This window comes from Exserohilum turcica (assembly GCF_000359705.1).
Source record: "Exserohilum turcica Et28A unplaced genomic scaffold SETTUscaffold_13, whole genome shotgun sequence".
Lineage (NCBI taxonomy): Eukaryota > Fungi > Ascomycota > Dothideomycetes > Pleosporales > Pleosporaceae > Exserohilum > Exserohilum turcicum.
In genome coordinates, this window is record NW_007359948.1 from 180,862 (window position 1) to 203,964 (window position 23,103).

At 53.5% G+C, this 23,103-nt stretch overlaps 7 protein-coding genes across 7 annotated transcripts; 2 read left to right on the plus strand and 5 right to left on the minus strand.

Annotated features, from left to right (window-relative positions):
* Positions 1-2,403: 2,403 nt before the first annotated feature.
* On the minus strand, positions 2,404-4,451 carry SETTUDRAFT_46042 (uncharacterized protein; the record flags this gene model as incomplete). The annotated part of the gene is made up of 2 exons (XM_008024746.1): positions 2,404-3,469; positions 3,911-4,451. The coding sequence occupies 2 exons, from the start codon at positions 4,449-4,451 to the stop codon at positions 2,565-2,567; spliced, it is 1,446 nt and encodes a 481-aa protein (XP_008022937.1). The 3' UTR covers positions 2,404-2,564.
* Positions 4,452-9,077: 4,626 nt separating this feature from the next.
* On the minus strand, positions 9,078-12,168 carry SETTUDRAFT_159543 (uncharacterized protein; the record flags this gene model as incomplete). The annotated part of the gene is made up of 3 exons (XM_008024788.1): positions 9,078-9,893; positions 10,810-11,989; positions 12,059-12,168. 3 exons carry the CDS (start codon positions 12,166-12,168, stop codon positions 9,078-9,080), a joined length of 2,106 nt encoding a protein of 701 aa, XP_008022979.1.
* A 1,077-nt stretch (positions 12,169-13,245) lies between these two features.
* Positions 13,246-15,387, minus strand: SETTUDRAFT_105658 (uncharacterized protein; the record flags this gene model as incomplete). The annotated part of the gene is made up of 4 exons (XM_008024789.1): positions 13,246-13,461; positions 13,517-13,735; positions 13,785-15,254; positions 15,319-15,387. 4 exons carry the CDS (start codon positions 15,385-15,387, stop codon positions 13,246-13,248), a joined length of 1,974 nt encoding a protein of 657 aa, XP_008022980.1.
* Positions 15,388-15,837: 450 nt separating this feature from the next.
* On the plus strand, positions 15,838-16,827 carry SETTUDRAFT_104947 (uncharacterized protein; the record flags this gene model as incomplete). Its single annotated transcript, XM_008024790.1, has 1 exon — positions 15,838-16,827. One exon carries the CDS (start codon positions 15,838-15,840, stop codon positions 16,825-16,827), a length of 990 nt encoding a protein of 329 aa, XP_008022981.1.
* Positions 16,828-17,449: 622 nt separating this feature from the next.
* SETTUDRAFT_159545 (uncharacterized protein) lies at positions 17,450-17,864 on the minus strand (the record flags this gene model as incomplete). The annotated part of the gene is made up of 2 exons (XM_008024791.1): positions 17,450-17,564; positions 17,641-17,864. 2 exons carry the CDS (start codon positions 17,862-17,864, stop codon positions 17,450-17,452), a joined length of 339 nt encoding a protein of 112 aa, XP_008022982.1.
* A 215-nt stretch (positions 17,865-18,079) lies between these two features.
* SETTUDRAFT_46046 (uncharacterized protein) lies at positions 18,080-19,903 on the minus strand (the record flags this gene model as incomplete). Its single annotated transcript, XM_008024747.1, has 2 exons — positions 19,282-19,903; positions 18,080-19,117 (listed from the first exon to the last, which is right to left on the minus strand). The coding sequence occupies exons 1-2, from the start codon at positions 19,756-19,758 to the stop codon at positions 18,080-18,082; spliced, it is 1,515 nt and encodes a 504-aa protein (XP_008022938.1). The 5' UTR covers positions 19,759-19,903.
* Positions 19,904-20,080: 177 nt separating this feature from the next.
* Positions 20,081-20,914, plus strand: SETTUDRAFT_167709 (uncharacterized protein). The gene is made up of 3 exons (XM_008024792.1): positions 20,081-20,136; positions 20,204-20,305; positions 20,391-20,914. Exons 2-3 carry the CDS (start codon positions 20,214-20,216, stop codon positions 20,542-20,544), a joined length of 246 nt encoding a protein of 81 aa, XP_008022983.1. The 5' UTR covers positions 20,081-20,136; positions 20,204-20,213; the 3' UTR covers positions 20,545-20,914.
* Positions 20,915-23,103: the final 2,189 nt, after the last annotated feature.

Below are 23,103 nucleotides of genomic sequence, written 5' to 3' on the forward strand. Positions count from 1 at the left end.
GTCTTACATAGTCACTGACTGCAGATAGACTCTAATGGAATAATAATAATAATAATAAGAAGAAGAAGGTGATCTAATCTCCGCCCATGTAGTATTAAATTTCCACAAGACAGACGCCGTGACTTGATTCACTGAATACAAAGTAGCCTCAAACCTAAAGGTTCAGCCCATGATCCATGAAAGACGGGCAAAGGACCGATTTCGGCTAGTTTGTCTATCAGCTGTGCACCACCAACGTCGCATATGAGGCTGTTGAGAGGGTGACCTTACATGAGACTCGCGACTTGGCATGTCTCGCAACCCAAGGACACGCCTTGGCTACACTCATGTTAGCCAACCGCATTGCTGTTCCAATGAAGGAAATTTTATGTCGCAATCCAAGGAGCAAGTATCACTGAGGTTGTGTTAGAAGGCCACATGGAAAAGAAGATACCTCTAACTCTGCACCTGTTCAGGTGATTTGGCAATGTTGCAACTACGCTACCATTTTACTATTTTGACACGGATACAGCAGCAGCTAACAGTTCATAAATGGAAATCATGTAATAAAAGAACCGTCATTACCACTTCTGTTTGGATAAGTTGCTTGCAGAGGGCGCATGTGTGAAAAGGCGCAACACGAAAGCAAGAGCCTATGTGCCTGGCAGACGCATTCGCACTAGTCGACACGGGTTTATTCATCTTTCACGTATTTGCAAATACGCCCGCTCGTTGCAAGTATGCTAGCCTAATCAGCATCCGCCCCGTGCCGTATACGGAACGACTGCTGACCTAATCTGACCAGTGAGGCGTTAGGAGATCCAAGCATATCTCTCATCAATTTCCATATCTGGACTTAGGGAACGGCGTGCTCATAACCAGAAATATCGGCGCGAACACAGGCGCCACAGGAAGCTAATAGCAGCCATGTCTAAAAAGACACATGGTGACGAGCATAAGCAGGAGGCAACTGTATCGAAACGCTTGGTCCTTGTCCGTTGTAATCTCCTCGGGGACGTGGAAACTTCTGATCAGCAATTCTCACCATGTGAAGTCTAGTTCCGGGGAAGAGGGAAATACTCAACTCGTATCTCGGCTGACGAAAAAGACCGTCTCTACTGCATATAAGGAGCAATTATTGAGGCTTCAAGTTGCTCACCATCCCACATAGTCCAATCGACACCCTCACTTGTTTCTCTCTCTTTCTCTTGATACTACATACTACGCTAGACAAGATGTTTTATTTCAATAGCAACAGCTTCCTTCAAGTTACTGTGGCTCTCCTATGCGTCCAAGCTGTGGTAGCTGCTCCTACAACTCCCACAAGGGCTGCAAAGCGAGCTACTGCAAGTAATCTTCCACATGGGGTACCCGCTCCGAAACAGTCAGCGCTTCCCTAAACTGAAGATACTATTGTATCTGTTGAATACTGATACACACTATGGCCTTATGGCTTGTAAGTAAAGTCCATCTTCAGTATGTTCTTGCGTAGTGGTAATTAATATTGGTAGACGGAAGCTATTAAGATGTTTCTTATCTGTTGATGATCCAATATCTCAATCATCCCTAGCAGGGAAGACCTGCATCGGTCTGATTCCAAGGAGATTACTAAGGCTCTTCGTGTCAGACTCACTCGCCAATATAACGTCTCGGGAATTACTGTGCGATTCAGTTGGAACGGGTTGGTCGAACAGTGACGCAAAAGAAAATTAGGTGTAAATGTGTGAGAAGCGTGCTCTGGATGAATATTATTTTGACATTACAATCAACAAATGAGAATAAGAAAAAATACGTGTTTAAATTGTGTTCCACGTGAGATTTCTATACATGAGTTTTGTGATACAGAAATGGTGCCACGTACAGTGATAGTACATGCCAACAACTATAAAATTTGGTACGTACGCGGAATATATGAATTACAAGACAAAAGATTGAGACTTTGAGCAGGGGTCGTACAGGCTCGGGTTAAACTGACTTTACCCTCTGCTTTGATCGTATTTCAACGACCTATAGCCGCTGATCATATCCGAAATTTAATTGCAGCGTCAGCTCCAGATTATAGTGTGAGTTTCATTACATGTTCTCTATACGGTGTAAAAGTTTAAAAGAAATTAACAGCTATTAGCTAAATCAAGCACTGAACTAATTAGCTCTTAGCGCAAGGGTATTACACGATCTACGCACAAGTCCACTTTCGTAGCCTCTACCACAGGGGCTGCCCACCGCCACAGAGGCTGCCCACCACCACTGCTATTACTATAGCTTCTATTGCAGTTGCTACTTTATATATACATAAGACCATCAAGCTGTAGCTGAAGTTGCTTCTACTTTGGTGACTGTTTACAAACCAATGACTATTTATAGCTACTTAAACAGCAAATTTGAAAGAAGAAACCAAGTCGGAATTGTAAGCAAAAGTCCTTTGTTCAAACTACTTGGTCAACTCACCTACTACGAATCTGCCAAATTACTACGTATTATACAAATACACAACATGGCCTTAGCAAAAGCGAGAAAGGCTACAATCAGTCTCAGTGCTGCCACCACACCCCTTATTCCTCCGCACACACCACCTCACAACCCCATCAATCAATCAGCTCAGGTAGAACACACACAACATCCTCCTCCCTCCCATCCAACTCCTGTCTCACATGCCTAACTTCTCCCTCAACCTCCCCCTCATCCATCTCATCTCCCAACCCCTCCAACTCCACCTCTCCCATATCCTCCTCCATCCTCTCCACATGCGTATCAAACAACGCGCCCTTGTCATACAATCTATGCGATTTCACGCTTCCATCCTTCCGCCTGACCTTGATTTCTCGAATCCTATACGCAAACACAAAGTCCTCGGGCCGATGCGTCGATTCTGTCGTTGATGCCGCCCACGTGCGTCCCACCTCCGGACCGCCTGAAACAGGGAAGCCGAGTGCAGTTGCATCGACGCCGGTCTTGACGTAGATACCGCGTTCACGTAGGCGGGTTCTCGAAATGGTCGACGACGAAGCAATCATAACGCCCGTGATGACGTAGATTTGTTCTCTCAAGAAGTTGTCGGTAATGTATGCTTTTACGTCTTCGTTTTGCACTGCTTGCTCCAGGAACGCGCGGCTCGGCACAAAGGTTTGGGTTGTCATTCGGTCGACGGCCCAGGTACGGTGGAGTGCCTTGCTGGAGGCGATCGAGACGTCGGCGCTGAGGCCGAGGACAACTTGCAGGAAAGAGGTCCATATACCGAAGTGGGTGGAGGAGGACTTGATGTCGGAACCGCTCCAGTTGTGTTCAATGTATTGACTGGTGTTTGTTTCCGCGGGGAGCGGCGGCAGGTACAGAGGTTCATCGGGCTCAGTGGGCGAGGGGATGATGGCGCCGAGACGGATTGGGCCACCTGGGGTACAGGGGCGAGGGGGAGTGAGGAAGTAGGTTGGTTTTTCTTTCTTCATCGGGTTGCCCTTGTGGGGAAGTGCTTCACTGTTACTTTTACAGCCTTCTGGCCAGTCAGTCATGAGATAGAGGCAAGATAGGCATAAATAAGCAGCTCAGAGAGCAAGGCTGAACACTACTTTTCAGCTGCAGCACGCATGCAGATGCAGAATGACGTGGAATGCACAGCTTGGCTTGCTTATGGAGCCAAGATCGATCTGCGAATGGTGGTGGATCTATCCTAGGCTGTTATTATACTGGAAGGCTGACATGGTTGTACACGTGCTCGCATGAGATGCACATGCAATAGTGTAGGACTATATACATTTCTAGATCTGGCTTTCCCGATCATATCGCCACATTCTGGTGATCACATGCCTCGACGCTGTAACACAATAATACGGGCGCCCCCGCTGCGCCTTGGAGACTGCATTGTGGCTTAGCATGTGGACACTGCAAGAGCTGAGAATCAGGGAAATGTATACCATTCTACTCCCCTCGCTTGAACTCAGACTCGATATCGAGACCGGCTCGGCTGGGCCATGGTCTGAAGGACGACGACGTCTTGGGTTTCGTCGGACGCCCAGCACCGATTCGCCGTTAAACTGCGTTCCCATGACCTGTGGATGGTATATCGAGGTCCTTCGTGAACGTCCAACCGGCCTTGCTACAGGCTCTGGATAGGTTGGCGGCTTGAAATCGTATCGTCGCGATCCAGCAGTAGGCTGGGGGTTTTTCGGTGGAGAGGTTGGGCCAAAGTGCTCTGAGCCGTCATCGCGACCACGTACACGATAGTATCTTATCAAAAGAAGCAGCAGCATAAACCCGAGGACTGCTCCTACGAATGCTCCTCCAACAACATCGTTGGATGGTCCCTGTCTCGTGGGACTGGCTGGGCTAACCTCGGCCTCCGGGGACGCGACAAGTGATGGGATGCGCGGGCTTTGAGGCGATGCAGCAATATATGTGCGGGGCTTCACTCTTGACGTAACAGACGGCTGGTTCGTCATCCATGGTTGTTTCTGGCGCGCAACTGGAAGTACAGGCATGTGGAGGATGTCGTTAGTACGGCAGTGAGAGTTGAAGCCACACGGCTCACTTTGTCTCAGCAAATGCGCGAGCATCAGGCTATCAACGCGAAGGCTGGAGCCTCTCAATACCGGGGCTGGGCTGTGTTGGTTTTGGGAATTGATCCGGTATTACGCGCTGAACAGTTGCATACTCGCTTGCCCCATGGGGCATAAACCATGCAGGCGAGCGGTTATCAGCCCCCCACCCTCATGGCTGCCTGGTCACAGTCACTCGGTCAGCTGAAATACATGGCTTCGTCTCTTCGCAATAAAATGTCGCCAGAGTTCGCGGCCATCATCATCTTGCAAGTTGTTTAAAGGGGGATTACTGACTGAGAAAAGAAGAGGTCTTGAGTTTGGGGGGACCGTTGAGAGCAGCGGGGAAGACTTAGCCTTGTTCCACTGACCATTTTCCGATTTATAATCAAAAGGAGGCTGAGAGGCGTCTCGGTACTCGATTCTTTCGAGTCGCGATATGAGCATGACTGGCCGGATCCTTGCGCTTAACACCCAAGCCGAGGAGCTCGAAAGAAGAGCAAACAATGGTGACAAGAAGGCTGGCGAGGGTGCAGCAAAAGCATATGAAGAAGCAACTAAATTAGCTGAACAACATTACGGACGTCTACATGAAGAAACACTCAACTTACTGGAAAAATGGGCCTACAGCGTGAGGAACGCTGGCACGCTTGCCCAAGCCACAAGCTGCCATCTGCAGAATGTCGAGAGAACATTGGAGAATCTGCAGCAATGTCAGCGCCTGAATGTACCCGAAGACGAGCTTGTCACGGCACAAAAGCGACACCTGGACGCCCAACGGCAGCTGGCGGAAACCTACGTCCAAGCCGAAAAATTTCCCGAGGCCATCAAGTTGTATGAAGATATCCTGAACTCAAAAGTAACGCGATCTGATCAAGAGCTCTACGAAGACGGCGCGGATTTAACGTCCGCCCTGTACAAGTCGAACTTGGACGGCAACATTATGCGGGCAGCACAACTGAACACCCTCATGCTACGGGGCGCAGACCAAAAGCTCGGAAGGAGCAATGTAGAGACTGTGAATATCAGGTTCAATCTCGCAAAAGACCTGTATTCGCTGGGAAGATACAGTGAAGCATCTGCACGATATGCTGAGCTGCTGCAGATATTGGAGGCACCGGACTGCATGGCCAGGTTGTCGCCCAAGTATGACTATTACCTGACGGGTACCAAAAAATCGCAGGACAATTGCAGAAATGCAATTGCTCGGATAGAAGAGAAGGCGAGATTGCGTATTGAGCAGAAGAACAGGCGGACGGAAGAGGCTATGAGCGACAAGGGAAAGCAACTCGTCGTAAGAGGGTCTATTTCACAGAATGAAAATGAGACGCACGCGACTGCATCTCGAGCAGAGAATACGCATGATCAAAATCGCTCAAAAGAAAAGTTAGCTCAGCCAGCAGAGAAGAAAGATGAACATAACCGAACTACAAACATGCAGTCGGGTTCCCGAGCAGAGCAGAGCAAGGAAACACCCAGTCATACGAATCAAGCAGATTCTTCCGATATGCCAGTGAAGCACAGTGTAAAAGATGTATCAGGTCCAAGAAACTTACATGGGGCAGCGAACCAAGAAGGCTCGGATACAAGAAGGAAATCAACGGTAGAATGGATCCCGGATACAAACGCTCATGCATGGAAAGAGATGAGACGACATGTGCCGGCTCGTCCACGCTCAGCTTCTGCCACGCTTAATCCTCATCACGCGCCTGAAGCCCCCGAGAAAACAGTGCATAGATCGAATTCAACACGGAGTCAAACCGGGAGAAGCGATCACGGCACAACCCGCAGTCACATTTTAGCAGGCTCCACAACCTGGGCAGCCGAGTCAAAGCCTAAGACGCAACAAAATTCGTCACCCTCATCTTCAAGCCACGGAAAAGCATCGCAGGATACGGCGGGTCAAGGAGCGACAACAAAGCCTGCGGAAGGGCGGTCCGTCTTGTCCCCGCAGAGACAAGGAGAGACTAGACAAGAATCAGACAGAAAGACGGAAATAAAGACGAGAAATGGGAGTGCAAGTTCCCAAGAGCCAAACAACCCAGGACGACCAGTATGCGGGTACCAGTCGAAGCAGGACCAGCACATTTTGATGCGTAATCGGGACTGCGCGGTCCAAAGTGCGGAGAGGTCTCAGCAAAGCCAGCCAGTCCCTTCTATACTGCTATCGGCGCCAATGCATCGCAACAAGCCGCGGAGTATGAGCCATGTCGGGGCTGAAAGTGATAGACAGGCTATCAAGGAAAAGGAACGACCAAAGAGCTCGCAAGCGAATTACCCCACGGGGTCATCGTTTTTGGCTACCGCGGAAAAGAGAGATTTGACGTCGAGAGCGAAAGATGTAGCACAGGCATTGATGCCGTCATCGAAAGCGGCGAATGATTCGGAGGGTATCTCGAAGCGCATAGCAAGTGTGGCAGAGAGTGCGAGCAAGAAAAATGATGCAGGAGAGCATCGATCTCAGCAGTCGTCCAGAAAATATAGTGGCGAACCACCAGAGAGAAAGAACAACACGTCTGGCGAGTCGTCCAGAAGCGTCGGTGAGGCGCCAAAGGCTTCCAAAACGATGCCCATGGCATCTGGAGTTGAAATTCAAGGACAACCCCGTCCGGTTGAAGCCCCCAAGAACGCCAAAGCAACACTTCCAAGTAATTCGGGCGTCAAGCTGCAGCCCTCAGAGCCCACGCAAGGGCAAGAACAACGGCAATTTGACTATACGATGTCGGTGACGAACCCCGAAAAGAGCACAGCAGTTGAGACGGCGGCACCAAAAGGACCTGTTTCTGCTGTCAACACGAAAGCCCGCCGTTCCGGCCAAACAGACCTTGGTATTCCTGGAGGTTCGTATCGAGACTTGGATGAGCCAGATTCCAATAAGACTACAAGAAAAGCCCGCTCCAACGATACGCTCAGCCAAGGCGGCTTGAGGATCTCGCAATCGAACGAAGAGGGACATAGACGGGCAGCATCGGTTGATGTGCCGCGATCGTTAGTACCTGCACAGAGAGCTTCCTTTGCCAAAGACCTGAGCTCTGCAGTGTAAGTCTACGGCTTTACCGGGCCTTTGATGCGCTTTAGCTGACGACACGCAGTGAGATCCGGGCAGATAACTGGTTCACAGAACTGCGTAATAATGCTCACAGAATTCTAGAAGAGTACAAAGACGACTGCTACGACGTGGACAAAACGAAACGACGCGTAAAAATTGCCGTTCTGGATACGGGCGTAGCCAGGAGCTCCGCCAGCGGTTTCGTGTCGCCGATACTGAAGAGCTCGAGAGTCAAGCTGGGGAAAGCTCTGGACCCATCTTTGCCTTGGAATGCTGACAGCAATGGACATGGGACCCACGCAGTTGGGCTGATTCTCACTGTCTGCCCGTACACAGACGTTTACGTGTATCGAGTTTGCCAAGACAGCAGTTATATTGACAAGAATATGGTTGCGAATGCGATCCTGGATGCGGTCGACAGGAGGAAGGTTGACATTATTAGTATGAGCCTGGGTTGGGAGAATGATAGCCATGATGGGCTACGACAAGCGGTCCGGCATGCACGAGCTTCCGACGTACTTATCTTTGCAGCAAGCTCAAACGAAGGCGTGCACAGCAAGATGGCATTCCCGGCACGTGCTCCAGAAGTCATTGCTGTCGATGCGGCCAGTGTCTACGGTCGCCCACTGGAAACCAATCCCCGGGCCGCAAACGAAAAGAAGAGCGATCGGCTTACAGCTCTTGGTCAGGCAGTGGGGTCTACTTGGCCCGCAGCTCTTCCTTCAGACGATCCCCAAACAGGGCGCAAGCGACTGACGGGGACTTCTTGTGCAACGCCTATTTTAGCAGGCGTTGCGGGTTTGGTGTTGGAGTTTGCCCGCCAACGTCCACTATGCTTGGAGCAGGGCATCGAGAAGCAGCTCAAAAGTGTCGAGGGCATGCGCTCAGTGCTGAAACACCTGCTGTGTCACAAGTACGAATCAGACACGAATTTCAATATTCTGGAACCCACCAAGCTGTTTTACGTTACTGAACGATATCCGAAGGGTGGTCCATGTGACCAGCCGTTCTCTCCGAGATTTCTCGCAGCACACAGAATCGTGGATGTGCTAAGAAGGGAGTACTGAGAGGACGTAGGGTATTTCATGAGCAGTAAGAATGAGCAAAAAGTGAAATGGACCAAGATGGATGTAGATGGCACCGCTGGCAGGTGACAGAGCTTCAGGCCCACACCAATCATTCAGCAGTGCATCATCAGAAGCTTGGACTGCACCTACTTCTTACAGCCAAGCCTTCCATTCGTCCACCAGATGCAGGGTATGATGATTTCACTTGTCCTGCACTGCGTTGTGTAACTCCCTTGTTTAGCTTTGGACTTGGTTGCAAGATGCCCAAAAGCAATATTGGAGCACATGTTCTACTCACTATATCTTTTGTCAAAAACCCCAGAGGCTAAATGTCATGTACAGCAAAATGCCGAAGAGGAAAAAAGTTATCAATTGCAATCTCTTCAACTAGAGACTATATACTGCAACATAAAGTCATATAGGAATTGAGGATAGCAATGCCAACATGTCACGCTATCGCCTCCCTCCATTCAGTGGCTTGACCTCGCTCTCAACCTCGTCCTCGTCAAACTCACTCAATTCAAACTCCTGAGTGCCTCTGGCTGCCTCTTCGTCCGCTTTCATCTTCCCCCAGTTCTTATCATCCGCTGGATTGGGGAAAGGTGTTGCGCAATGCCGGTGCCTTAGCGCAGGATAATAGCGTCTGTAAGTGTAATGCGCAACTGCCATGCCGAGCACCGAGCCCACAGTCACATCGTATACGTCATGTCTGTAGTCTTCGCAGCGAGAAATGGCGATGAGCGCGGCGCCGAGCAAGGGTGCGAGTGCCACGAGGACGCGCGCGAGGTCTGCGCGGGGGCGGTAGACGTGGCATTGGCCAGCGATGAAGAGGGCGAGATATCCGAGACCGCTAAAGGCGAAGCTGCTATGACCGCTAGGAAAGCTACGCCAGCCGTCGTGCAGAACATGGTGGTTTGTCTCGGTGCAGACCTCGAATGTGACGAGCTGATGGGCGGGCGTGCCGGGCGCAGGCTTGCATCGCGCAATGAGATCTGGGCGGGGGCGCCCAACGGCATTCTTGATCACATCGGTGATGAAGCTGGTGAGAATCATGCTGATCATGAAGCCAAGTATTGTAACGTGCGCCTTGTGCGTCCCCGGACGAACGACAAGCGCCCATGTGATGAGCATAGCGAGGGGGACAAGGCCCGCATATATGAAAAGCCAAAAGACAGATACGCGCTCGATTTCGGCATGCGGGTACCCAATCGCCAGGTTGTCGAGGAAAAACATGCGGTGGAAGGGTTGGGCGAGGAATTGTATCTGTGCCTGGCTTGTGAGCCTCACCAGACTGATGGCAGGTGCCGCGTTCTTGATACGTACCAAGATGTATCCGCATATCAGAATCGCTAGGCCAAGGTAGTCGGAAGCATACGAGCGCTGTTGTAACCAAAGCGGCGCCATTAGTTGTTGCGTGGAACACAGGCCCAGCAAAGGCCAGCAATGTCAGCGACCACCTACTTGCCAGAAGCGCGCTGCTGCGCCGAGAAAGCCCGGCGCGTGGAGCAGCTCGTTGGAGTTGATCCTGTGTGATTGTGCAGGCATTGTCGAATGATGGCGTCTCAGCGCGCGTGCATCGTGTGGTAGAGACTCGAGACTTTACAGTGGGCATAAGTAGTTCTGGCCTTTGTCGGAGGTTTGGCCTCGACTCCGCAAGCGGCAGGCATGGCACGGGCCGCTGCCGTCGCGTAGCGCGTAGGGATGGCGTCACCGGCAACGACGCCAGCGCCAGTGCCAGTGGGCATGCATGTGCTGGTTGAACAAGTGCAAGATGCTTATTCACGGAAACACCGCATGACATGCTGTGAAGACGCTACACTATCAGCCACCCAAAGTAACTGAGATATCTGACAAGTCGCTCGTCACAAGCACACTCACATCCGCTCGCCTATGACCCCAGCCACTCGCAGACGCCAAAACACGGGATATCCAGTAGCTCCTATCCAATCCTTGATCCGCTCCATCCCTATGACAACAACCACTGTACATACATGGAAAGCTGATGTAACAATTGCTCCGTCCTACTCATTATGTAGCAAACCCCCAAATTGATCACACATACCGCCAGTCAGCCAGTCATCCGCTCTGACCCTGATGCAACTGAGAAAATTCCAAAAAGCCCTCCCGTTTTTCCTTAACCCCCCCCCCCCAACCTACTCACCCAACCAACCATGTCCTAGTCAGCATGCCAACTTTTCCTAGCGGTAACCCATTTGAAACTGGCGCACCAGCCCTCGACTTCGCCTCGTTCCGAGCGTTGGACATATTCTTTGATTTCTCTCTGGGCCAACTGCACATCGGCTTTGACCTCGTCGGCCGTCCACACACGACTCTTACTCCCCCATTGGGTAAGCAGGCGTAGACAAACGGGCTCAAACATCTCCATGCCGAGCACAAACATCATCTTGCCCAGCGACTTTTGGTCTTCGTCCTCGGCCCACTGGCCAACAGGGACGTTGACGTGGGTAGTTTGAATGTCCTCAAAGCCGGCTTCTTCGAGATAGCTGTGGTGCATGTAGAAGAGGCCCAGGGGTCTGCCGGAGCGGAACGAGGCTTCCATGAAGGCGACGTAGAGCCTGCGGAGAGTGGGCATGGCAATATTTTCCGGCGAAGCTTCTCCAGGCCCCATGGGGACTTGGCCTAGGTCCCAGTCTGCGACCTCGATCCAGCCGCCGGGAGAGAGCGACTTGTAGATCTCGGCATAGACGCCTTCCCAGTGGGTAAATGTTCCCTTCATGTTGCGTAGGTGGATCAGCTCAAACGTGTCGCTGAAGTGCCAGCCTGGCTCGGGCTGCGGGGTCGGCGTCGTCAGGTCGATTGTCAGTGAGTCGTCTGATAGATTCGATGGGCTTGCCGCATTGTTGCTTGGTCTTGCTTCTGGATGCGCCTTCTTGGGGGATTCAATGGGATCCCGGTGGATCATGTTGGCGGCCAAGTCGATATTGGCAAGTTTTGTGATTAGGTCGTCGACGTCAATGTCTCTCCCCCAGACATCCATGTCGTCCAGCTCCCAGGTGACGCCGGATTCTCCTAGCGTGGCCTCGGTGGTTTCAATGTCCCACTCGGTCATGTCTATGCCGACAAGCTCTGCGCGAGGATACTGCTGTGCCATGGCAACGGCCCAGTGGCCTGGACCGGTGCCGAGATCGAGAATCCTGCGCGTCGAGGGCAGCAAGCGCGTAGTGGTCAGCTTGCCTTTTAGCGCGCGAACAAAGATTTCATGCTGCAGGGACAGGCGATCCTGCTCTACGAAGTCGTTGTTGGGCTTGTAGACGCAGGGCAGATAGTAGGTCTCGTTGCAGTAGGTTCGGCCATTTTCATGGTAGTATTCCAAGTCTCCAGGGGCAAGCGTGCGAACCGAGCGACTGCGGAGAGGAATGATTGTCAGTTGAGGGTGGGCGATGCGACAGCAAGAGAGAGAGACTGCGGCCTACATGGACTCGAGGGAGGCTGCTGAGCCATCTGAGTCAGCTCGCGGGCGTTTGAGTGGAGCGGCTGTGTGAGGGGCAACCACGTCTTCGGGTGGTGGCGGTCCCTCGTCCATGGTCTCGGAAAGCCGCCGAACAGGTCGCGATAGGCACTTCAGGCCGGGGGCGAGGGCGAGGGCGAGGGCGAGGGCGAGGGCGCTGCAAATGTATTCCTCGCAACGGCTGGCGATGGAGGCTGCTGGAGGCTGCGCATGCTAAGCGACCGCCGCTTGATGCTGGGGGGGGGGGGGCCGGGCATCCAGGGCTGGGTATAACGGAGCGTGCAGACGGTACTATGGCCAGCAGCTGGGTGAAGGGGATGGACGGTGGGGACGGCCAGGCCCCATGTCAATCAAGGGCGGCGCCTCTTTGCGACAAGGCCACGGGCGACGTGCATGCTGACGACGGCCCATGACAAGCGGAGCGCCGTGGGCCGAGCAGCAGGCTGTGTGCGACGAGACAGACAGACGGGCGGGCGGGCGGGCAGCGGGGAAAGGGGCTCCACGGCGAGGTTGCGGTTGCGAGGCCTCGTATCGGCTGCAGTGGAGAGGCCAGGACTGGGTTGCACTTACACTTACACTTACAGTATGCCACCAAGGCTGGCTCTGGCGCGGTCCGTCTTCGGTGGCGCGGAAGAACGACGAGTGCCAGGCCCTCGGAGCCAGAGCGACCCAGACTGTCGGAAGAAGAGGCTGTACAGACAACCACGGCAGTGGTAGCAGCAGTACACTAAGTAAGGACATGCCCTTTGCCTCCCGCCACGCTCGACTCATACACGGCGCAAGCTGCACGCCGCCGACTCGACTCGACTCGACTCCGCCCATCCAGACATGCCTGTGTCAACCCACCCGGGCCCGCGGAAACCCGCCTGTCACGGCCTCGTTGGCGCGTGCCACGCATAAACACACATGCCGTGCATGCATCCGGCTGTGTAATCACCGTGGGAGAAACAATTGCCTGGGCCCAAGAGGGGGGAGGGGGGAGGGGGGAGGGGGTGTGAAGGGGGCATGGGGAAAAGGTCCACCACGGCTGCGGCGCCGCCATTTTATTGTACATACACATACACATCACGTCATGTCTAGTACATACACACACTACCCTGTCTCCTCCTCCTCCTCCTCCTCCTCCGACTCCACGCCTCTTCGCCACACCCCTCAGTCGACTTCTTGGCCCTCAAACTTGGGCAGCCGCTTGGCCACATCCGACCACTGCTCCTCGCCCTTGACAATGTTGGAAATGGCCTGCGCAATGTCCCCGAGGCTCGACCGCACTTGCTCCGTCGTGTCGCGGTCGCGGAGCGTAAACGTCTTGTCCTTGATGGATTGGAAGTCGACCGTCACGCCCAGCGGCGTGCCCACCTCGTCGTTTCGCTGCGTCGTGTTAGAGCACAAATCATCGCCACAAACTGCCACGAGTCACACTTACTGCATAGCGCTTGCCAATCGACGCTCCCGAAGCGTCGACGCGGTTCGAGATGCCCAGCTTCCGCAGCTCGTCCTTGACCTTCTTGATAAAAGGCTCAAAGTCGGGGTTGGAGCTGAGCGGCACAATCAGCACCTTGGTTGGCGCAACCGCCGGTGGGAACGAGAGCACAGCACGTGCGTCGTCCTGCTCGCGAGTCCAGTAGACGTGCTCGCACAGCGCCTGGCCTTGATTAGTACCCATGTCCTACGCCCAACAACACCACACTCACATAGAAGATGCGCCCAATGCCAAACGACGGCTCAATCACGTTGGGTGTGTATTCCCGCATCGTCTCCACCCGCGTGCGCTTCTCGATTGTGATGAGCTCCTTGGGCACCTCGACCTTGCCATCGCCCACGTCAGGCACGTCAATGACAATCTTGCCCTCCTTCTCCAGGTCTAGCGACAGCTTCTCGCGCATGTCTTGTGTCAGCGCCTCAATGGCCGCTTTGACCGTCTTGCCGTTCTTCTTGAACTTGGGCCCAAACTTCTTCTTGTCAATGTCGCACTGCCACTCCTCCACCTTGAGCGGCTCCTTTCTCGTCTCACGCACAATCAGAGGCGCGCCCGTCTTCTTCATGTGCACCGAAAGGTCGTATGCGCTCCGGTCGGCACAGCCAACACACTCGATCCACCCGTACGATGTGAGCAGCTCGGCATCCCAGCAGTCGGCCGCGTAGTGCGCCATCTCGTTGGCCATGTGCTGCCTGAACCGGATCTTCTTGGGATCCACACCAATCTTGAGGAGGAACAGCTGGATGCGGGCAAGGAAGTAGCCGAGCGTCTCGTTGTCCACCAGGCCCGTCTCGACGGCCGTGCCAATCTTGGTCGTCTCGACCGTCGTCTTGCCAGAGAGCTGCACGTCCCGGTTGAGCAGCTCGAGCTCCACGTCCTTGACCTCGTGGAACCGTGGGTGCTTCTTGCCGCCCTCTGGGTCGACAAAATGCTCAATCTCGGCCATGAGGAACTCGCGCACACGCAGCAGGCCCTGGCGAGGCGAGATTTCGTTGCGGAACGACTTGCCAATCGACGCAGACGCAAACGGCATCTGCTGCATGTTGTGGTCCAGCAGCTTCTGGAAGTTGACAAACTGGCCCTGGGCCGTCTCGGGTCGCAGGTAGGCGGGCAGGTTCGACGAGGGGCCGATGGACGTCTGGAACATGAGGTTGAAGGCAACCGGGGGCTGGAGGTCGCCATTGGTGGCCGGGTTCTTGATGTCGTACTTCTTCATCAGCAGGCCCAGCTCCTCACCGTCGTAGTTGTCGATCTTGGCCAGGACCTCCTCAATCTCCTTGACCATCGAGTCGTCGAGCTTGACGGCGGCAATGTTCTTGACCTTTTTCTTCTTCTTCTTGGGGTCCTCCTCCTCGGCCTCGACCTTTTGGCCGCGCGCCTCCTTGTCGCCCTTCAGCCGGGCCTCGAGCACCTCCTCGACCAAGTGGTCGGCGCGGAAGATCTCGCCCGTCTTGGGGTCCTTGCACATCCAGTCGGCAAACTTGTCCACGTGGCCCGACGTCTTGAGCACATCGTGCGTGGTGAGGATGGTGGGCTCGACCTTGAGCATATCCTCCTCGAGCACAAAGTGCTCCCGCCAGATGTCGACAATGTTGTCGGTGAGGGCAGAGCCGGGCGGGCCGTAGTCATAGAGGCCAGCGACGCCGCCGTAGATGTCGAACGAGGGCGCATAGAAGTACTTGTGCTGCACGGCGTGTGTTGGCATGGGTGCATGAGGGAGTGCGGAGCAGGCCGACGGTGGGGCATACCTTCATGAGCTGCTCAAAGGCAGCACGCTCAAAGGGCTTGCCCTTGTACGTGGTCGTGTCGCTCGGCATGGCGGGCGTCTTGCGCTGTGGTTTCTTGTACCGGGCGAGGCGAGGCGAGGTCGAGAAGTGCTTGGTGGGATGAGTCGGCGTCGGAGGTGGGGCACACTGGAAGCGTCTCCGGAGAGCAGCAGCAGGCCGCGATGCTAATTGAGGGGCGCGCACCAGAGCCTGGAGCCCGCGCATATATCGGGAGCTGGCCTGCGTCAATTTCCAGGCGACGAGCAAATACCACGGGGATTATACACGTGCAGGGAGGCTGCACGTCTCTGGGGGGTTCGCCGCGTGGAGCTGCTGCTTCTGCTGCTGCTGCTGCAAAGGACAATATAATACCAATCGCATTTTGTGACGCGCCAAGACTGCGGCCAAAAGAAGCACCCGCACCGCCCCACTGAAAAGTTGAGCCCTTCACCACCAGCGGACCCCCGAGCCCGTCCACCACCCGATTGAAACAAGCACGACATGGCCGCCCCCAAAAACACCGCCTCGGGCTTCAAGCCCAAGAACAAGATGCGCCGACAGGCCGCCCATCTGGCCATCAAGAAGGCGCGCGAATCCGAAAAGCGAGACGTGCGCATGCGCCGCAAGCGGGACGAGGACAAGAACCCAGAGCTGCGCCAGGAGCGCCTGGAAAACAACAAGCCCGCCACCATTGACAGCAAGCGCGTGTGGGACGAGCCCGTGGGCGACGACGAGGATGCGCTGGGCTGGGCCATTGACGTCGAGCGCCTGGCCAAGCGGAGAAAGCTCGAGCAGGACGAGGGAGCCCAAGGCGGAGAAGAAGAAGAAGAAGAAGAAGGCACGCTGGCCAAGCTGAAGAAGCGCGACCAAGCCGTGCAAGACGCCGACAGCGATGCTGGCGACGACTCGGACGAGGCAGACAGCATGCTCGACGACTCGCAGTCAGAAGCCGACTCGGACGACTCCGACATGGACTCTTCAGACGACGCCGCCTCCTCCAGGCCGACCAAGCGCGCCCCGAGCCCCAGCGCCACGTCCACCACCACCAACCTGGACCTGTCTCCCGAGTTCCTCAAGCAAAAGTTCCCCGCCATCTTCAACCCGCCCGCCCAAGACCCCCAGATCCTCATCACCACGAGCATCAACTCGTCGCTCCACAAAGAAGCCGAGATCCTCACCTCGCTCTTCCCCAACAGCACCTACATCCGCCGCACCAAGCACGCCCACGCACACAAGTATAGCGTCCGCGAAATCGCCAGCTTCGCCAGCGCAAGAGGCTACACGGCCCTCGTCATCCTCATGCAGGCCCAGCACGAAAAGAAGCCCGACGGCCTCGACATTGTCACGCTCCCCCACGGCCCGCACTTCCACTTTAGCGTCTCCAACTGGATCGAAGGCAAAAAGCTGCCCCGCCATGCAAACGACACGGGCCACTACCCGGAGCTCATCCTCAACCAGTTCAAAACCCCGCTCGGTATCCTGACCGCTTGAGTGGGAACCAAAAAAGGCCGACGAGGAAGAAGAAGAAGATGAAGAAGTTGAAGAAAAAAAAAGGTCGAAGGGAGGGTGCATGTACGATACCCGGGTAGTATTGTGTACATTGGAGTCTTTTTTTTCATTCTAACTGTTTTCAATATTTTCCAAAGTCTTTTTTTTTCTCTTTTTTTTTCGTTTGCTTGCTTGCTTGTCTTTCTGTCTGTCTGTTATATGCATACCTGTCTTTGTGACAAAGGGGGCGTCATTACATTATCCCTGTGCTTTTAGCTTTTGGAAATCCGGTTCTTCTTCTTCTTCTTCCTCTTTTTTGGACGCGTGTGTATGGGATCCAAGTGTAGTGAGTAAAGGAAGATTGAGAGAAAAGAAAGGAGAAATGTCAAGACATGATGAAGAGACAACACCACGGTCTAGAGTCTTTTCTTTTCGCCCCTTCCACCACTCTGCATGAACAGCATGGCGATTGGCGTGTGATAATGTCATGGTGATGGTGATGCATGAGATAATAGTCAGGTAGAGAGATGTCCCGATGAAATAAGACGTGCGTAGTCGAAGAAAATGGACCAAGAACAGGGAATATAAATAACCAAATGAGTAGGCCAGAAGAGAATGTCTCGTTCTACATGTTGAACCTTGTCCTCTGCTTGTCCATGCGGCCTTTCCACTGCCATTCCTGGCCGCTCTTGAACTGGATGCCGCGGTCTATTCTGCGGAGCTTGAGCGTCATTCTAGGGCTATTATGGGACATGTTAGTGCAAGTTACTTTGTGGTATAATCATTTATACACGAAGAAGAAGAAAAAAAACATACCCAATCTCCTGCATTCCAACCTTGACGTCTTCGGCACCTGGAATGGGTTTACCATCCGCGCCCAGAATCGGCTTCTCCGTCTCGCGCTTGTCGCGGAAGACGTAGCGGTGGCGGCGGACGAAGATGTAGTCGCGCTGGTTGTGCAGGGTGAGGACTTGTCGGCCCTCTAGCTCCGGGCTGGCTGGGAACAGGTTCTTGAACAGCTGGGCCAGAGTTACCAACATGACTGACTCCCAAGGAGAAGCATTTACTAACATACAAGGCTACCACATTGTAATGTGCCCAGCCAACGCCCGACAAGCTGCTATACCATGCATGCAATCATGCAACAAAAACACAATCCGTGTGCCTACATGTTGCCGTGCCACCCGCGCCGAAAAGGACGGCCCTATCCGCCACGGCCAGAGTACCACCAGCCCCTACCACGCTGGCCACGATGCTACTTGTTGCCATATCCGTTGTAGGCTCCAGGCGTCATCATGCCCGTCGGTCCGGGCGTGTTGGACGCAAGCCTGGCTGGGTGGTTGGTCGGCGTGCTGGGCCCGTCGACGCCGTGTCGTGCGTTTCCGGGGTAAAACGTGTTGTTGACGCCTTGCTGGAATCCGCTCAGACCCTGTGATGCTCCCTGTGCGGCCAGCACGGCAGCTTGGGCGGCGGCGCTTGCTGGCGCTCCGACGCCCGTAAGACCCCACATGTGGCCACTCATTTCCTCGGGAACGGCGCCGTCGAAGATCTTCTTCTTCATTTCCCAGAAAACAACGCCTGTCAGCCATGCGTCCGAGCCGGCCGTGTGTGAGTTGCCGATGCGCTGGCAGCCGAGCTCATCGGCGAGGTCTTGGAGTCCAGACTTTGTGCCTAGATTGTTGAGTATGTTGGTCGCTGTCGAGCCAATGACGCCGCGCCTAACGAGGTTGTTTGCGTGTCTCCAGAGGTACTTTACATCGAGCAGCCTAGGGAAGAAGACGTTGACGAGCTTGCGGTACGTGTCCTCGTCCTCGGGAAGCGGTTTTGACGTCAGCATCTTCAGCATGTATGCAAAGTCATAGCCCGAGTGAAAGGATATCCAGTTGACGTCCTCGGACAAGGTCATGCCCGACGTTGTAAGCAGTGATCCAAACTCTTGCGGGTCGATGCCCTGATCCCGGTGTTTTTCAAAGTCGGCTCCCGACTTCTTCAGCATCTGGATCGACTCTTCGTTGTACATGTCGTCTTCGAGCGAGAACTGGAAGTTGAAGGACCATGTGCAGGGACAGGCGACAATATTGTTGGCATATCTTTGCAGAGACTTTGGCTTGTAGTTCAGGTTTGTGGTATCGAGGTGTGTTGGGGGGACTTCGCCCTGGACGTTGAAGAGGGTGACGCCGAGCTGGATGATCTTCAACAGGTCGACATTGCAGCGAACGGTTTGGTAGTGGTACGAAGCTTTTGAGTTGAAGTCTCCGATGGGTCGCGCGACAACGCCGGGGAATTCGGTGTCCTAGTTGTAGAGTGAGCAGTGCACTTGACAGTGAGCGTGAGGAGGGGTAGATTGGAGACTACCCCGGGAAAAGAAGACACGGAGCCGGCGTTGATACAAGTCTTGTGCATATCAGACGCGGCGCTCTGGCACGAGCAGTCGGGCTAGGAAAACGGTAGACTGACCATACTGATGTACGGGTATTGGTCGATGAGCGAGCGCAGCATGTCCATCTCCTGGTGCAGGTTGGACCGCCAGACCTCGCGTATGCGCTGGCCTACAATGCCTTTGGCGCCATCGTGTCCGCGGGCCGCATTCTCCTGTATTTGCGCGCCATGGGCAAACCGCATGCGCGCCTCGTGTCCGTCGAGGCCAGTTCCGCCGCCTGCCCCGCCAATGGCTGCTGCTGCTCCCAGGCCGGCTCCTCCCAGGCCGCCGCCTAGCGCCGCGCTCGACTGGAAGCCGCCCTGGTGCTGGCCGAAGAGGTTGAGGCTGTTGGCCTGGTTGCCGCCGCCGAAGCCGGGGTGCATGTTCTGTTGCTGCTGTTGCTGGTGCTGGTGTTGGTGCAATGGCTGTTGCTGCTGCTGGGGCATGGGGCCCGAGAGATGTGCGAATGGGTTGGACAGGTTGTGGCCGGGAAAGCGGCCCCCGTGAGGCGGCATGCTGGGCCAGGTGTAGCTGTTGCTGCGATGGCACGCTGGTCGGGTGCGAGATGTGGTTATGTGTCGACAAGGGCGCGAACGAGGGGCGCTGCAGGCGATGCCGGGGCTGATTCGCGGGGGCGTGCTGCGGTAGTAGGAGCTGCGCGAAGATGCCGAAAGCGGTGGTAAGAATGGGCGGTGGCGTGGGCGGGTGGTGGGCGAGGTGAATGCATCGGGTGGGGAGGGCGACGGTGGTTGGCGATGCAATGCAGGCCGTGCGCCATGATCGCCGCCAAGACACGGCGACATGCGACGACGACTGACGAGCACCTGGGGACGTGACGCCAACAGCTTCCGCGACCGCCCTGCCCTCCTCGACCATCTCACGAGGCCCATCCAGTACGTTCGCCTGCTCCCCGCCGCCCCAATTGGCACTCTGCTCCCCGCCAGGCTCTGACCCGACCAGCCTCCTCACAATGGCTCCACGCCCCTCCATCACCGGCTTTGACCCCAAGAAGTTCGCCGCCGCCTCTGCCAACGGCACAAAGGGCGACCCATGGGCGCGCTAGTACGTCTTGACCGCCGAATTTATATGTATATATATATATATATACATACATGTATACGTCCCGCCATGTACTTACGCCCGCCAGTGAGCAATGGCGATACACGGGCCCCTTCACCCGCTTCAACCGCTTCAAGGGCTCCTTCCCCGGCCTCGGCATAGCCACCGTTGCCTTTGCCGGCTACCTCGTGGCCGAGCAGCTCTTCTTCCAGGACAAGGGCCACCACGACGACCACGCATAAGCCATGCAGACACAAGAAAGAGTGCACATTTCGGCGTACCGGTTGCTTCGGCCTTCGTTGCTGTGGGACTGTAGATACCTTACCACACAGAACGATGAATCAGAATCCACATCAACATGTCAGTGTCACTGCTGTGTTGTAGATGGCGAGTGGCTCCAGAAACTGTTTGGGCATGCGACAGCTCTGTATCTGTGTGGTCCAGGACAAGAACTGTCTTGCTCGTTCGATACCGATACGAGCTGCCCGAATCCTCTGGAGAATTTTATATATCAAAATCTGGGGCTACCAACCTATGCAATTGATAAGTGAAGAATCTGCATTCATATATGTAATCGGTATCGCTTTGCCGGATCAATTATCCCTGTCACGTGTTGTGGAAACTGAGTGTCGTGTTCGAAGATGCACTTGAATATCAGCCATGCTCATTCTCTTCTCATGTCGAAATATACCTTGTACACGAGTAGGCCATTCCCTTCTCAATCTCTGTACTCGACATCTGCCAAATCATCCCATAATCCCCTATATCAGTGACTTGAGCACGGATTTATGCCGCCAAACAAGGCAAGCACAGGAATTTTTTTTTATCATAAATGCGGTAAAAATGCATATCTTGCACTTCTAACAAAGCGCCGGCACATATCAAACACTTATCAAACTGGAGCTATATCCAGTACTTGCTAAGATTATCCTGATACCTATGTAGCATAATCATGCTCTGTGCTAGCCATTTCCTACTATCAATGCATCTTGTCTCTATTATATACTTTTCTTGGTAATGCTTTACATGTTGAATTCTGGAAGTGAGCATAGTAGAAGATGGTATGACGTATTCAATACGAGAATGGCAAATCGGAAGAAGAAGAAAAGACAAGAAAATGAGGGGAAAAAGGTGAGATGCAAGGCAGAGAGGAAAAAGCACATTTTAGTTGTAGTTTTGGTTTTTATATTTTGACATGTACACCGTTACCAGCGCTATCACCCTGTAGTATCAACAGTAGTATCAACAGTAGTATCAATACTGCTAGTGCTAGTCGGTGGTTACTAGTGGTGTTTCCCAGTCGTACCAATAGTGTGAATACTGCTAGTCGATAGTAGTATCAATAGGATCAATAATGCCAACACCACAACTCAGCTCAGGTTTACTTTTGCCCCGTACGTAATGCACACCATGGTCTGGTGTCTAAGCAGGATATTTGGCTTATCAAATATCTAGAACAGGCATGTACACATGCATATACTTAGGGTACACAGGCACACATCTAGTTAGTGTAGCAGCCTGTTTTACATAGATATACATGCATTGTTTTTTAAAGGGAGGGAACGACCCGGCCTGAACGCATAGACCTGAAGAGCGGAGGTATAGAGCTGGAGAAGAAGAAAAAAGGAAGAAAAGAAAGCAAAGAAGGAAAAGTGAGAATAAGCGAAGAAAAGTAAGCATCACAGCGTACTCGCGTATCTAACCTATCGCATGCATATGTATCTACATATGTGAGTTTCCATGTGTAAAAGGGTAAGAGGGTATCAGAGGAAGAGGGTGTGCAGGAGTATGTAGACGCATCCTGATACGGAAGTCCTTGCATGCAAAACAAAACCCCCCCAAAAATGCACCGAAAAAAAAGGTCAGCCCTACCTTAGTGTAGAAGAAATAAGGACTATGACTAAAAACAGGGCATAAGATGGAAAAAGAAATAACGTCAAAGTATAGCGAGTGGCCGAGAATAGCGAGTGACCGAAAATGCCAAGCCCCCATCAACTTTCACTACTACTCGCGATGTCTCAACAAATTCATTCAAAAAAGTCTTCAAAAGAGTCTCAAGTACAGCTTGCAATTCAGGCTATTAAATGCGACGCGACAATTAACATTCCACGCGCTGCAGCTCTCTACAACGTGCCTGAACGTACCCTAAGACGAAGACTCGCAGGAAAGCCTTCTCGACAAGATTGTTCGCCCAACTCAATGAAACTACTTATAACAGAAGAGGAGGTGATTGTCAAGAATATTCTTAATCTTGATGCAAGAGGATTTCCGCTGCGCCTTTCTGCTGTCAAAGATCTAGCTGATTCTTTGCTGGCTGCCCGCCACCGCGACCCTGTTGGCCCTAACTGGCCTAAAGCATTCATAAAGCGTCGCCCAGAGCTTAAGATGAAGTTTAATCGAAAGTACGACTACAAGAGAGCCCTCTGTGAAGATCCTAAGCTTGTGCAGGGCTGGTTCCGCCTTGTATAGAATACCAAAGCCAAGTATGGGATCCAGGACAACGACATGTACAATTTTGACGAGACGGGCTTTATAATAGGCATACACAACTCGTTAGCAGTAGTCACAGCCTCTAATCGTCGATTAAAGCCAAAATCTCTGCAGCAGGGCAACAAAGAGTGGGTTACTAGCGTGGTTTGTGTTAGCGCAGCTGGCTAGGCGATCCCACCCTTCATTATCTTTTAGGGCAAGCACCACCTCTCTGCCTGGTACAAGGAAGACAGCCTGCCTAGGGATTGGGTTCTCGCAGTCTCTAAGAATGGCTGGACAACAAACAAGCGTCAGTATAAAGTGGCTAGAGC